General features: G+C 32.4%; 1 protein-coding gene across 1 annotated transcript; it reads left to right on the forward strand.

Annotated features, from left to right (window-relative positions):
* Positions 1–2,912: 2,912 nt before the first annotated feature.
* LOC109818234 (GDSL esterase/lipase At5g33370) lies at positions 2,913–4,398 on the forward strand. Its single transcript, XM_020383666.2, has 4 exons — positions 2,913–3,236; positions 3,348–3,475; positions 3,561–3,803; positions 3,906–4,398. Exons 1-4 carry the CDS (start codon positions 2,984–2,986, stop codon positions 4,392–4,394), a joined length of 1,113 nt encoding a protein of 370 aa, XP_020239255.2. The 5' UTR covers positions 2,913–2,983; the 3' UTR covers positions 4,395–4,398.
* Positions 4,399–17,239: the final 12,841 nt, after the last annotated feature.

Here is a 17,239-nt window from a genome sequence, read left to right on the forward strand (position 1 = left end):
TTACATATAGATGACATGTTATACATTGTAATTTGATGAGGTCAAGTCACTTAAACTACTCACCCTAATGGTAGGAGATCTCCATAAGTTGATGTGTGACAACACATTAGTTGTTTAAGTTGTTCAATTATGTTTGAAATTGCTAAGTTGATTAAGTGATTCATTTGATGTTGTTAAAATTGTTCTTTCGTTGCCTATGTTAAAGTTGTCATCCTGTTGTTGTTATGCTTTTATGTTGAAAAGCTATTTTATTGCTAAATTTGTGTAAGTTGCTTCATTCCTATATTTGTTTATTCTTTTATAAGTTTACCCTTATTTTTTTTATGTTAATGGATTGCAATAATCATACTTGATATGAAAATTGATTAAGATTAGGTGGAAGGCATGTTTGAAGGTTGGCTATTTGGAGATAGTCTTAGTTTGTTGTGTTATTCTAACACAACAATTGTATACAAAGATGCTTGACCGATGCTAGAGATTTTGCTATTAGTATTTTTTACTTTTGATGTATATTTGTATATTGACAAGGTTTATTGTAATTCCATAAGGGACTTTTTGTTTTCAAGTCAAATTAGCAGGATTATTTTTATATTTTTTTGCACCCTATATGAATATTTGTTTCATGAATGTTCATATATTATTGTATGATAACTCTATAGTAATTGAATTCTTTATGTTATATTGTAGTTTTTTTGTATTAAATGTAGTGATTTATCGAGTTATTACATATTTTTTATCCGTATAAGATTTTATTCGCAAATATTTATGAGTATGAATTTTTTTGATATCCTACTTTTATGTATCTTTTGTTACACTAAAGAACTCAAATTTACGTAATTCTTGTTAAATATAATGAATTACTAATTGTTTTCATTGAATTTTAAGATTTTTATATAAGTTGTCTTAATTTAGACGTTCTAAGCAGGAAATTAAGCATAGTTAATTCGATCCCTTAAAGTAATTAATTTTTTTAATCCTTTTATTTTAGAAAGGAACTTTACGATCAATACTTGTCTCCCATATAATATCAAAATTAAGATGACAAGTCTAATTAATTAACTCATCACCCATTGAGGTAGTCTAAGGAGGGATGTTTGGATCACATGAATGAAGTTATAAGTGGAAACCTCAATGTCGTAATTGTAGAACCAAACAAATATGCTTTTATCAATAAAAAAATATGCTTTTTTGTACGATGATAACAAAGTTTAAACATAATGCATACTATTTAAGTATTTAACACATTATTATTACTACTAGATTAATTCTAGTCATTCAAGTAAAATTAAAAAAAATTCTATTTAATCTATCTTAATACCTTTTAAATAATAATATAATCACAATAAAATAATAATAAATCTTAAACTCTAAATCCTAAATTATTTTTAGGAAAGGAAATTTAATAGCATTAAATTTTCACAACATCTTCTGCATAAAAAAAAAAGATTGCAATTAAGAAACGTGTTACATGCATAAGTTGATTCCCATATATAATTATTGGACTTTTCTAAGAAAAAAAAACCTTTTTATTTAAAAATTAGGACAATCGTCAATCTTGCACAACTTGAATCCCAAAAATGAATGATCGAGACATTAGGCCTAAATTAACTTATTTTAGTTATTATTTTATATAAAGAGGTTCGGGAAAACAACAACAATAAATAAAACATAGAATAGAAGAAAAGAAGAGATGGAAAAATTTATCTCAGGGTGACAAATTTTAATGGGCACAATACATAAAATGATCCAAAGTTTCAAACTAACAAATAGTGACTCTAATTTCAAGTTTCAAGAGTTATTAAAAAATTAATTTAATTTAAATGCACGATTATATATAAAATTTTAACACTATCATTTAATTATAAATTATCATACATAAAAATTTATTATTTTTATAATAATTAACTTAAAAATTATATCTGATATAAATTATTGAGTTAATTACCTATACACTGCTAGGGTAAAGTTTTTTTACACTGACAACCAATTATATTTCTTAATTGTGTCATGTTACTGTTAAAAGTAAATATGTTTACAGTAACACATGACACAATTAAGAAATATAATTGGTTGTCTGTGTAAAAAAACTTTACACTGGTAGTGCATAAATGATTAACTCTAAATTATTAGAGTGAACTTAATGATAAAAAGGATTAGAGTAATATACCATAGATTTTATATTTAAATTTTGTCACCCTCGTTATAATTCATATAAATAAAATAAAATATATATCTGACATGTTTCTGATTGATTGGCAAACTGCATAAATTATACTCCAGTGCACACTAATTAAACTAGTAAATTTTTAACCCAATCCATATTTCCTTCCTATGTTTTAACACTAAGCCCATATGATCAATTTTCTTATGATCCTACTCTAACTCTGCGTGTTAAATTAATGATTTTTTCCTTGTATGATAAATTCAAGTTGAAGTATGTGCTATGATTGTAGATGCTATAACCTTGAAAACAACATATACCTCATATATGCCTTAGAATTTAAATTGAGGCATCAAGTTGAGTCTGGAATACTTTTTTGCAGAATTTCTTAATTTGTTACAACTAGTTTAAAATGAGTACAGGTTGCGCGCATCAGAAATAATTAAATAAAATTGGATTAACAAGGAAAATTTAATAAATTTATAAGAAGCTATACAATTGAATTTCCTTTAAGTATTGTGGAAGAAGCATTATTATCTTCCAATTCTAGTTGCAACTCAATGAGTTCAACCTAGAGCATTTAATTATGCTTTTGACCAATGCCACCAGTATTAGAAGAACATAAAAGCTTCAATTATAGAGCACTAAAGCCACCTCCTAAACTAGTATAGGATACGTAACAAATCGTGCCAAAAGGTTCATTATATAAAGAATTGAATCCTTGTAAATCCTCCATCCACATCTTAAAATTAGTAGCTACTCTCAGTTCAGTTAGCACTTAGCACACAACTCCACATCAAAGGTTCATTTCGAATTTTCAATATGGGAATTTTGTCAAGTTTTGGTCCTTTGACCATTCTTAGTTTAGTTCTAGTAATTGGAGTTGTTGTCTCTGGGGCTGAAGCTAGGCCAAGGGCATTCTTTGTATTTGGAGATTCATTAGTTGATAATGGAAATAACAATTACTTGGCCACAACTGCACGTGCTGATGCTCCTCCTTATGGAATTGATTATGCTCCAACTCATAGACCAACTGGTCGTTTCTCCAATGGCTACAACATTCCTGATCTTATCAGTTAAGTTTCATTTTTATCATCCATATATATATCATTCAACTTTTCAACTTTTTTGCATATAATAATTAACATAGACACACATATATATCTAACTATTTGGATTGTTTCAGGTCAACGACTTGGTGCTGAGTCTACATTGCCATACTTGAGTCCAGAATTAAATGGAAACAGACTCTTAGTTGGTGCCAATTTTGCTTCTGCTGGAATTGGAATCCTTAATGACACAGGAATTCAGTTTGTAAGTTAATTATTAATTACTTCCTAGCCAGTTCCTATACACATATGTGTGCTCTCTAATGTATAAATGCATGCAACTTTTGCAGGTTAACATAATCAGAATGTATAGACAGCTAGAGTATTTTCAAGAGTACCAAAGAAGAGTGAGTGCTATAATTGGAGCTTCAGAGGCAAAGAGTCTGGTGAATCGAGCACTGGTTCTCATCACTTGTGGTGGCAATGATTTCGTAAACAACTACTACTTGGTGCCAAATTCAGCAAGGTCCCGCCAGTACCCACTGCCTCAATATGTCAAGTATCTCATCTCTGAATACCAAAAGCTTTTGCAGGTAACATATTTTATTTGTTAATCAATACTTAATGTGTTGACTTGAGAGTTGAGATCATAATATTATTTTAATTTCTCATATATATGTTGCAATTGCATGCAGAGGCTATATGATCTTGGAGCTCGCAGAGTTCTTGTGACAGGCACAGGACCATTGGGTTGTGTTCCTTCAGAATTGGCCCAACGTGGCAGAAATGGACAATGTGCTCCTGACCTTCAAAGAGCTGCACAATTGTTTAACCCACAACTTGAACAAATGTTACTACAACTCAACAGGAAAATTGGAAGTGACGTTTTCATTGCTGCAAACACAGGAAAAATGCACAACAACTTCATTAGTAACCCTCAACAATTTGGTTTTGTTACATCAAAAGTAGCATGTTGTGGGCAAGGACCTTACAATGGTCTAGGGTTGTGCACACCACTCTCCAACCTTTGTCCTAACAGAGACTTGTATGCATTTTGGGATGCATTCCATCCTTCTGAAAAGGCCAACAGGCTCATTGCGGAGGAAATCATGTCAGGCTCTAGAACCTACATGAACCCAATGAACCTCAGCACAATCTTAGCTTTGGATGCTATCAACACATGAAGATAAACGAACCTAATAAATTAATCTTAGCAATATTGTATTGGCCTTCCATGTTCGTTCATGGCATCTCTCTTTCTTTCTACTTTTTTAAGTATATTGTAATTGTGATTATCTTATTCCTCCATACACACCGGCACACCGACATCTATTTCAAGGGTGCTGCATTCCTTGACTTTAAGGATAATATACACTCTGACTTTAAGAATAATACAAATATGCATTTTGTTATATTTTTTCCCCTCTCTCTAAGTTTATAATCTCAACCTAATGCTCTAAATTTCTCAATTTTTGTCTTTTATTAGTTAGTTTTTTTTCTATTTTTTTTCCTTTTTTACTCAGTTTTCATTCTAATGAGTGTTTCTCTCTCTCTCTTTTTTCTTTCTATGTAATATGTATGATTATATATATATATATATATATATAATAGTTATTTTTTAAAAATTAATTGTCCCACTTTTTAAAGTCATGGATTTGCTAGACTGATGACATCATGCTTAAGGATCAATAAAAAAGGAATCAAGAGAAGTGGGATAGATTTGAAGAAAGAAAACTCAAGCATTTATTGAGTTTTTGGATAAATTTTAATAATCTAATTTATTTTCTTTATACTTTTATTATAAATATTTTCTTAATTTTGACATTTTGTATTTTTTAGGTCAAATAGCGTAAGAATTTATTTTCTTGTAATTTTCTTTTTAGGGTATATCTAGTATTTTATGGGAGTGCAATTAGTATTTGACATATGTTTATTGTGCTTGTTCGGCTCATGACAAAGTGGAGAGTCTTATCTTCATCATGGTCGATAAAATTTATGGCCCCACTCACTCTTTCATTGGTTCATACATCACCCACCAAGTCACATGTTCCACACATTAGTCACACTTTTGGCATGTTTGCTTCTACACTTCCTTTTCTACTAAGATACCCCCATCACACCTTTTGCACCATGTCATGTGACAAGCTCTTATTTACTTTTTTAGATCTAATATGATGACATTTTTAGGAGAGAAATTCATATTTGAATTTCAAATTTGAACTAGAGTTTGTTGGCTTGAATACAAGTTAACCTAATATTAGTTATACCTAACCTTTGTTAGCTTAACTTGCATCACAAACTACCAAAATCTTAAGTGTTGAATGAAAATTGAATTTCCAAAATTATTTCTTCAAAGTCTCTCTAGTTCTCTCCTTGGAGAATTTCTCTCCTTAAGAACTTTTATAGAATTCCTCCTTGTGGCAAGTTCAACCTCTCTTGCTTATCTTCCACTTGGAATTGGCACACCAAACATTGTCCTCCTCTCCCATATTTGTTTGATTTCTTTGATATTTGGAACCATAAATGAAGATTGAAGATGCTAGGAAGATACTTTGAAGGATTTAATAATCAACATCATGGAATTTTCCATCATTATTGTATCATGAGCCTTGGTTTCATCCATAAAAGTTTGTCCTTAAAATTTTCATATTGTTTATATATTTTTACTTGTCTTGTGAATTTATGTTAAGTAGATCTAGTTTTTATATACTAATTTTATGGATCTATGTTTGTCTTGAAAATTTTGGTTCAAATTTTTTTAGATATATTATTCTGTGAACCAAACCCTTGTGTATGCTTTTATGATTCATGTTCTATATGTTTTCCTCTTCATTTTGATGTATGTTGTGTTGAGTATGATAACATAAAAAGAAAATTCATGTATTATATGACTTTCTTTTGAAAATTTATGCAAAAACGACGTACATGTTGTCTTAATTCAAGTCATGTGTAATTTTTTCTTGTGATGACATTTAATTAATTCCTTTTGTTTTTAAATCTCTCTCTCTATATATGTGTGTGTGTGTGTATGCGTGTGTGTAAGTTGTATTGGAACTTTTTTGTTTATAATATGAGTTCCTACATGTTATTAGATCATTAACATGTTCTAGTAGAATTAAGATTCCTCTTATCTAGTAGTTTTCAATAATTCTTCTTTCTTCTTACTTTTTGTGGCTTAATTTGAATTCAAATTTGATGAATGATTAAATCATTTATTTTTGCAGTAATTTTTATTTGAACTGTCGACTACTTTGAAGTTCAAAAAGTTTATAAAAGAAAAGCACAAGAGAAAACAAGTGTTACCTCAAAATTTCTCTCCAAATTTTAGTTTATTTTGAGTTTCTACTTTAAAATTTAATTTTAATTTTGATTTTCTCTTTTTAGGAACATTTGTGACAAAAATTTACAGCAACATTATCAACAAAAAAGAGTCACAAATTTTCTCTAAAAAAAAGAAAAAGCAAAAGTGTAAAAAAAAAGAAGAAATAAAAAAAATACAAGAAAATAGAGAAAAATATCTTTTGTAAATATATACATATGTGTGTGTATGTGTGGAGCATTTGTGAAGAGAAAAATTCAAATTAATTATGTCACATTTCATTTGACTTAGATTTGCATTTAATATGGAAGTGGACTTGAGTCTTTATTACTTTTGTAGTCCAATTTTAGAACCTTTCCTAGAAATTTTCCTTTCAATTCTAGCTCCCAAATATTGTCTTAATTTTAGCTTGTCTGATTGTTTCACATTCTTTAAGTTTTTTCATATCAATTCTCTTAGAGTTTAGCTATTTTTTTTTTAATTTTGCATTTCTTGTTTGTCTCCAAAAAATTTCTTTAGTGTTGTTTTTCGTGCTAATATTTCAAGTGAAGGTAAACCAAGATACCTTGTCATAAGGTAGCATATTGAAATGTGATAAAGGCCGAGGACGACTTACTCATTAGTTGAGACTAGCTTTCAAGTACCTTGAAGACTAAACACCAAGAGAGGAGTGATAAACACTAAAAGACCTCTCACACTAACGAGTTTGTTATTGAGTAGGAGAAAGCTTGGAGATTTCAAAACTTGTTTTCATTTCATAGTTTTAATATCTTTTAATTTTTTTCTCTTAAAACCCTTTTCATTTGAAAGTGGTTTTGAGAGGTTCTAAGTTCCTATTTAAAACTTTCAATTTTCTTGTTACTTTGTTAAGTAATTTTTCTTAGTACTTGTGAAAGTGTGTTGAGAGCAGTGTTTTAAAACCCGGACCGACCCGGCCGGTCGGACCGGTTGGACCGGGAACCGGTAGTCCAGCCGGTCCGAATCTGAAGTTGGATCGGTTATGCAGTCAACCCGTTTCAAACCGGATTGAACCGGTTAATTTTCCGGTTCAACCGGTGAACCGGTGGGTCAAACCGGTTCAACTACTTTTTTTTTTTTAAAAAAAAATTTTTAAGGGACCATAAATCACAAAAATAATAATGAAAATTGAATCTCTTAATGAAAAAGCAAGGAGTCTTATTAAATATAACAATGACTACTTGTTCTAATATATTTGTTTGCAATATATACAACTTAAATAATTTTTATAATATATTATTAATTTTAAATTATATATTTAATAATTCAATATCTATGTAAATATTACATATATTATTTTGTGATATTAATTGCAAGCATATTATATATGTACATATTATTTATATTTTTAATTTGTATTAATATACCGTTTAACATGTAATTTTTTTATGTATTTTTTTACAAAATAAAAATAAAAATAATTTTAAATAAGATAGAAAAATTTAAATTTAAAATAAGATATGAATTTATTAAAATTTATAAGTATAAATATATTTAATATGAATATTTTTTAAGAAAAATAAATAAAAATCGAGTCATGCGGTTCAACCAGTGACTCACCGGTTCAACCTTTGACCCACTGACCCAATACCTTAACCGGTTCGATGACCGGTCCGGTTTTTAAAACTATGGTTGAGAGATTCTTGTCTGTCCATCTAAGCTTTCACAAAGGAACAAATCTAGTTTACATTTTTTATAACTGTTTTTTTTTTCTGTTGTTTCTTTTAATTCTTTCAAACACATAGAGTTTTTAAGAGGTTTCAAAGACTTCTTTAACACAATAGGTGATGGCAATTCTTGAAGAAATGGATGATTATTCCTGTAACGACCCGCCTTAGGCTGTCACATCAACAACCGATATGACAACTAAAATAAAAATAATATATAATAAAGAAAATAGAGCAAAGGCCAGCTACACTAGAGTGTAAATATAAAATGACGTGTAAATTGTTTTCATCATATAAAACATAATTTTATAAAAGGGTCATCATCAGTAGGGTTATACAGTCATCCAAAAAGATAATGAATCTACAACATCATGAAAACATCAAAAGGGACACCCTAGGTGCTGGTCAAGCTCTATATCTAACCACTTCTCATAGCAGCTACCAAAAAACTCTTTGTCATCCCAAAGCCTCACACTTGATCTGCTCCCCCACATAGTGAGATCATCACAGTCCAAATCATGGAAATATAAGGGTTAGCACGTATAAAACCAACCATAGTATAATAAAATGAAATATCATTAAACTAGATATTCATCAACAGTATGTATCCATACTAAGGGAATGACAACATTATAACAAGTCATTTCCATGCCAAATATAAACCAATCCAAAGTCTAATGTATACACATCCATGTCAATGCATACATATTCTATGATAATAAAGAATCCATAACCAATGTATACAATCTATACCAAATGCATACATATTCCACATCTAAACCAAAGTCACACCACTGTATAATCCCATGAAGTAGCCAACACATCCAAACCAAATGTTGACCTCAAAACATCCAAACCAAGTGTTGAATTCGTGAACATGTCACCTGCTCATGTCACACCTAACCTCTCATGGAAAATATACAGTTGAGTTACGTCGTCACGTAACCCTGGTGATCGCGGCCACTTCATCCATCGGTATGACTCGGCCTTGCCCCCATACCGGTAGCAAATAGAATACTTAGAGGAGTACTTCAGAATCCACCTAACATCTGAAGTGGTTTATTATATAATCTTTGAAAAAGTTCCATATTGGAATCCTCACCATGGGACTCCCAAATTCCATATTTTCCCAAAGATTATATCCTGATCTCACCAAGAGATCTCCCAATCCATACCATAACCTTACTCCTCTAAGTCCTATTAGCTTTCCAAACCAAACACACATAGCATACTCCATAATTATATACAAAATTTTCCATAACCATGCCAAATTACTCAATATAACAACATAAATAATTAAACACCCAAAACAACTATCAATTTAACCAAATCACTCTTTGTGAAATGACAATCTTCACATAAAGCATCATATCAAGAGTTATACTACTCCTATCATGCTTATCTTTATCTCATGTGAAATATAAGAAGATTTCCTACAACTCTTATGAAGACATCAAGTCCTAATTCCATCATCTACTTTGTTAAAAATTCTAAAAACCGCAACAACTATAACCAATGTTGACAGTTTGACCCCTGTCACTAAAACAGTCATATCTGGAGTTTTAGACCTCCTTTTTGGGTGATTCAACGCCATTGGAAAGCTAACATCCAAGGATACAACTTTCATGAAGAATTCAAGACCAACATACTCATGCACGGCGCACTAATATCCCGCCCGACGCAAAACTCAAACAAAGACCTATAGAGGTCATTGCGCCCAGCACAATTAACTTACGCCCGGCATAATTCACCCAGGGATTCTCATTTCAAATTGAGCCCAGCGCGACTAACCTCACGCGCAGCGTGATTTGGCAATGATGGTCTCTGATGAATTCACGCCCGGCGCCAAGAACTCCGCCCGACGCATTTACAACCAGAAACCCTCGAAAACCTCAAAAATTCCGTCCAATCATGAATCCAATCCAAATTACATGAGTTCGAACCATTATAAAGCATAAACAATATCCAAAAACAACATTTTAAGTAATAAAATCAAGTATTAACCATTAATCCATGGAAATCATGAAGAAACCCCAACCAAAACCCTTTCCCCTCAATCCATCCTTAATCAGGCATAAATCATGGAATTAATATGATATTTCAAACCCATACATACTAGATTAAGTCTTATAAGTACTACCCTTACCTTAGAAACCTCAGAAATGCAAGATTTGGACAAAACCCTCAAATCCTAACTCAAACTTTAATCCCCATTTTCAAGGATTTAGAGACTAAATCTCTTAATACTCTAGTTGTGAAGATTGATCCTGGCTTGATAAGCTTCCCAAATGTGTCCTCAGCTTCCCTCCAGATCAGAGCCCCTCTCTCTACTTTCTCACTCTAGAACTGTCCCTGTCTGACAAATGAGACCCTCCGATCCTAAGTCCCCTATATATAGTCATTTTCCAAAATTTTCAAATTTCACCCTTAGCAATTATTCACCTCAAATATTCTATTCCTTGAAGTATTTCAACTCCCTAAGATCTAAAACAACCTCAAATTCACTCAGAAAGACCGGATTTATCTTATGTTCCTATCCTTCAATCTCCTACCCATCCTATTCCTTTCCATGCAATACTCACAACTCACCACCATATGAAATGCAACATGTATTAACATGCAAACAAACATCACATTCATATACATATTCTTAGAATAATGAGTTGCATGCCATAATACTTCACTTAACTAAGATGAGAAGGAAGGTGATCAATCTTCTTCTCTCTTAGTACCAATTCAGTATAATGGTGTACAATGCATCATTCACCAAATTCATGCACACACATGCCTATATAATCCTCTCATCTCATACTACAAAATCACTACTATACTTAAACAACTAATCAAAACCACATCAACATACAACATACACAGAGGTAAGTACATTTCAAATCCACATCTCCATAATCCAATCCAAATCCATATAAACAACATATACATACATGCATACTTACATACATATATATACATAAAGTATATCTACTAAATAGCTCAATATTTCCATGGAGTTACAATTCCTTCTTTAAATTGCTCCAAGTCCCTTGGATCTTCCTTGAGTGGTTTCTAGACGTGAAAAGGTCCAGAGGATGAGGTTGAAACACAGAGAATGTGAATAGGGAAGTACCTAAGCCAAAGGAGCAAAGGATTGCTCACAAGGCTTAACCTAAAAGCTTTCTAGGATCCCTAATTCTATGCATCAATTGCACTTTCAAGTGAGAGAGAATTTTGGTTGAAGAAAAATGCTCTGAATTCTATACTCAAAAGTGAATACAATGAAGGGAGGAGAACTCAATTTATAGGCCAGGGAAGCAAGCAAATTGGCTCCACACACCTAAGCTTCAATTGGCACTAAAAATTTAAATTTCAAATGGAATTTGAAATTCAAATTACTTGACAGCCACATGTGAGCTCCCATGTGCATATCCAGTTTGATTTAGGTTGCATTTAGGGTTAATTTGATGTTGCTTTGGACGAATCATGTGCATCCACCCTTAGGCTAGCACATATGCACAAAATGCAACTCAAATTACATCTAAATGTGACCTAATTTAGCTAACTTTGCCGCCTAATTAAGTTTTTCCTCTTAAAACCTACTCTAATTGCCTAAATACAATGACCAACCTATTACAAACACTAAAATCATAAAAAGAAGAAAAATGAGTCCAATATTGGGTAACAAAATACCCAAGGGCCTAATAAGCCAAAAAACGGGCCCACTAAGCCTAAGGCCCAAAAACCCTAATCTATGTGACTCAAAATACAAGACCAAAATATATGAAATCTATACTAATTAATATAATATGTACAAGTAGGTAGGGTGTCTTAGAGGGTGGCCGAAGTGAAGAGCAACTTGGGCCCACCAAGCCTACCAGACCCCACCAAGCTCTAAAATAGTAAAATCTTCATGTCTAACCCATTCTTCTTGGGTCCTTCAATGTGTCACCTCTTGACCTCCTTGGCATGATTCCATCAATAGGTTGCATTTACATTTAGTATAAGAAAAAAAAATTCCTTTTTCTCCAACTTGTATCATGAATAAGAACACATCACATAATTCTCATAGTGGTAGTGACTATAACTCACCCCCAAATCTTTCAAAACTAATGGTTGAACAAAAAACACTAAAAATATGGAGAAAAGATGAGAGGTTAGAAAAGGAAAAATAAAAGAGAGAGAAAAAAGAAATGGAAGCATGCTTAGAGCTTGAGCTTAAGAATTTAAAAGCAACAACAAAACAAAAAGCTTTTAAAAGAAAAGTATAAGAAAAATCATGGTAGTAGCTCGTCTAGTGGCTCTTATAAGAGCAAGAGCAAGGAAAATGATAGTCAAAACATAAGTGACTATTGTTAAAGTGAACCTAGCCAAAATAAAGTCAAGAGAGAGATAGCTAAGAATAAGGGAATTCAAGGTGGATCTCCCTCACTTCCATATATGGCACAAATGATGTGGAGGCTTACTATGACTAGGAAAATGAAGGTAGAACAACTCTTCACTTGCCACCAAGTGAGTGAAGAGAGAAAAGTTTGTTTGACGACTCTTAACTCTCAAGGGTATGTCATTTATTGGTGGGTTTCACTTGAAGATGAGAGAAGAATGGCCCTCTAATTAAATATTGGAATGATCTTAAAGGGGCTATGATGATAAGGCACATACCCTCTTACTATGTTAAGGATTTTATGGATAGGCTCCAATGACTCTGTAAAAAACATATGAATGTAGAGAAATATAGACAAAACATAGAGTTATACATCATAAGGGCAGGAATTAGGGAATACGAGAAAACCACCACAACAAGGTCCTTAGTGGCTTAAGTCTTGGGATTAAAGATAAAGTTGAAATTTTGTCATGTAGGTATCTTGATGACTTGGTCCTATTGCGCATCAAGGTAGAGCAACAATTGTTAGGGAAAACTTCTTATTAAAGGGATTCCTCATCATTATCTTCACATTGTAAGAAGGATAATAGAGAAGAAAAGTAGTCTTCTAAGAGTTCCTCCAAGAATGAACCATCAAAAGAAAAAAAAATGAGAAAAGAAAATTCTCCTATGAGAAGGAAACCCCTAAAACTAGTTCTAGGACTAGTAGTATTTGTAACACCCCAGTTTTTATTTCACTTTTTTTATTTATTTATTTTAATTGAGGGTATTTTGGTAATTTTATAAAGGTGATAGGGGTGATTTAGTAGCTTGGAACGGGCTGTTCCGAAATTGGAACGGGCCGTTCCAAACTACCAAAAGGTATATGATTTAGTAGCTCGGAACGGGCCGTTCCAGAATTGGAACGGGCCGTTCCAAACTACCAAGTTATGTGTGAGTTAATAGCCCAGAATGGGCCGTTCTCAAGATGGAACGGGCCGTTCCGGACTATTAAATATGCCATTAACCCTAATTGGGAACGGGCTTGGAACAGGGCGTTCTTAAAATTATGGCCGTTGGGGGTAATTAATGCACACCAGAACGGGCCGTTCTGGTTTTGGAACGGGCCGTTCTGGATGTGATTTTTAGCCACGTTTTAAGGGCCCGGAACGGGCCGTTCCGGATTTGGAACAGGTCGTTCCGGCGTAAAAAGCCTATAAATAGAGCTGTTTGCCACTCCCAAAAAGCACACCTCTCATTTCTGATTTCTTTTCTTCTGCTCTCTCTTCTTTTCTCTACTTTCTGCTTCAGACCGAGGGGAACCCAACGAGGGAGACCAACCAGCTCTAGTGTAGATTCAGCTTCTACATATCTAGATTCAGCTTCTTCATATCCAGGTACGGGGGAAAAAAGGAATTATTTATATGAAGAGTTACATGAGGGAATTTGGTAGAAGAAGACCCCTTAGAATTATGAGTAATTTTAGAAATATTTCTGTTTAAAGAATTATTGGCATTATTTGATTCTGTATATATTTAGGACAACAAATATATGATTTGTTTGTAAAATGATGCTCTAGAAGAGAGAACGAAATTATAGAAAAGTGCCTGTAGGTTAGGTTTTGGAAAATTGATTATTTCTGTTTGAGGAATTAATTATACCATTAGATTCGGTATGTGTTGAGGATTATAAATATGCTAATAATTTGTAAGAATGATGATCTGGGAGAGAGAACGAAATTGTAGAAAAGTGCCTGTGAGCTAGGTTTTGGAAAAATTGAATTATTTCTGTTTGAGGAATTAATTATACCGTTAGATTCGGTATGTGTTGAGGATTATAAATATGCTAATAATTTGTAAGAATGATGATCTGGGAGAGAGAACGAAATTGTAGAAAAGTGCCTGTGAGATAGGTTTTAATTAAGGGTTTTACTGTTTATGCTGAAATTATATTAAATTGCTAACTCTATTGATTATTATATTAATTTATGAATATCATTGTTATATTATTTGATAAAAATTGATGATTTAAAATGTGAATTGATTGATATGTATGAAACCCATTATTTTGGATCTATTTGATGTGTGTATGGAATTGAGTTATGAGATGAGATGTTGTATGAATGTGAATATGATTATGATTGTGGTTCCTCACATCAATGACTAGGGATGGCACGGCCCCTGGGTAAGTGATGCTACAGGGAGGGCGTGATCCTAGCATGGTGTGGGATGAGTAAGACAGTTAACACGTATCACTTATGTCGAATATGGCAGCCCTGACATAGGGTTAATTGCAAGAGATTGTGTGGATTGTCATGTGATTGTGGTTCCTCACATCAATGACTAGGGATGGCACGACCCCTGGGTAAGTGATGCTACAGGGAGGGCGTGACCCTGGCATGGTGTGGGATGAGTGATGCAATTAGCCCGTATCACTTATGTCAGTTGTGGCGTGGCCTTGACATAGTGTTAATTGTAAGATTGTGTGAATTATGAATGTGAAAATGATAATGTTAATTGCAAGATTTGAGATAAATGGGTGTGATTGCGAATTTTGAAGTGAAAATGATGCATGATTGATAGAGTTATGATATATATAGAAATGCTTGTAAATATTTCATTGTAATGAGATTACATTGTTGTGTATGTGCTTTACATATGGATGTTTTCTTTTCTCACCTTACAAATTGTGGATGTTTTAGGTGAGGGAGATCCTGCTTCGAGTGACATCTAGTATGCTAACAGTTGAATTGTGGGGATGCTCTGATATTGTGACATCGGGGTAGAGGATTTTTAGAACATATGTTTTATTTGGACTTGGAATTGTAAATGTTATTTTTGAAAATAATTTATAAACTCTTGCGTTTCATTTTTATTATTATGGTTATTGAAGGATAATTTTGAAGATTCTCATGTGAACCCTTTTACCGAAATTGAAAAATTTATTTGTAAGTTTTTATTATTACAATATATGTGTTGGGGTAGTAAGGGTGTCACAGTATTAAGTGTTTTAAGTGTCTAAGAAGAGGTCACATTATTGTCTCTCAATACCCTACCAAAAAGACCATGATCATGAGGGGCCTAGATGAGCACTATAGTAGTCAAGATGAGATTACATCTTCTTCTCCCACCTTTAGTGGAAGTGAAGAAGAAAAGGGTAGTATCTAAGGTAGAGAATGATTATCCTTGTGATAGTGATCTCTAATTGATTTAAATGCTTCTTGGAAGCCAACCTTGAGAAATAAGCACTTCCCTAAGAGAAAACATTTTTTACACAAGATGTAAAATTTTAGAACAAACTTGTTTTCTCATTATGGATAGTGGATCAAGTTATAACTATTGTAAAACATCTTTATACAGGGTCAGTTGCCCTCACTACCATTCTTTATTTGAAACCTTACAAGTTTTAATAACTTAATGAAAAAGAGGATATATATGGTAGTGAATTAATAAGTGAAGGTTAAGTTTCCTATTGATAGAAAATTCATGCATAATGGCCTTACTAATGAAATATCCTTCACATATAAGAAAAAGAAATTTGTGTTACATCTTTTTATACCTAGCCAAATGGTAGATGATCAAATGCAAATGAAACTTTTGAGGGAAAAAGTAAGAAAATAAAATAAAAACAAAAACAACTTATAGAAGGTGAAAGGATTGAAAATGAGGAGAATGTTTCTTCTACAGAGATTGGATTATGTGTGGGAGCTATTGTATTGAAGGGTGGGAACCCTATTGCTTCTCTAAAGATAAATCCTTATGGTTTCACCCTTAACTACACCATCTACAACAAAGAGTTACATGCACTTTTTCAAGGCTTCCAGTCTTGGGGACATTACTTTGTTCCTAACAAGCTTCATAGTTATAGTGACCCTAAGTCATTTTGTTCTTTAAGAAGGTAAGGAAACTTAGTTGTAAATAGTTCATTTTTTAGGAGTCTAGGTGATTCCATAAGACACCCACCCAAGGCAAGCCTTTTTAAATGTTAGTGAAAAACCTTTTTTTTATAAAGAAAATAGAAAAATATAGTTTGAGTTTAAATAAGAGAAAAAAGGTTCAAGAGGACTGCAAGAAAATTAAAATTATTATGGATAGACCCATTTCCTATATAGAAATGATACATAGGATAAAGTCTTTTGTTTTTCAAGAAAAGATTATTTCTTACACCTGTGAAATACTTTCTTTTGCAAGTGTTAAGGAAGACGAAGGTGCTTAAGATTTGATGACAAATCCTTTTGAGGTTTATGACATAAAGTGCATGGAATCAAATTCAAAAGGAACCAAGAGGAGTGCGTTAGGTTCGAAGGAAGAAAACTCAAACTCTTATTGAGCTTTGTCTCACTTTTAATAATCCATTTTCTCTTCTTTGTATTTATTTTTATTGGAAATATTTTATTAATTTTGAGTTTGTACTTTTAGGTCAAATAGTGTAGAAATTTATTTAGATATAATTTTCTTCTTAAAAGTATATTTAGTATTTTAAGGGAGTGCAACTAATATTTGACATGTATTTGTTAGGCTTGTATGACCCATGAGAGTGTAGAGTCATATATCCATTATGGTGGACGAAAATTATGACCTCACACATTTTCTTATTAGTTCATACATCACCCACCAATAAGGATGACAATAAGATGAGTACAAGTTTCAATATACTCGTTCTCATTGTCGA

The sequence above is a fragment of the Cajanus cajan genome, chromosome 2 (genome assembly GCF_000230855.2).
Source record: "Cajanus cajan strain Asha chromosome 2, NIPB_CcT2T_4, whole genome shotgun sequence".
Classification (NCBI taxonomy): Eukaryota; Viridiplantae; Streptophyta; class Magnoliopsida; order Fabales; family Fabaceae; genus Cajanus; species Cajanus cajan.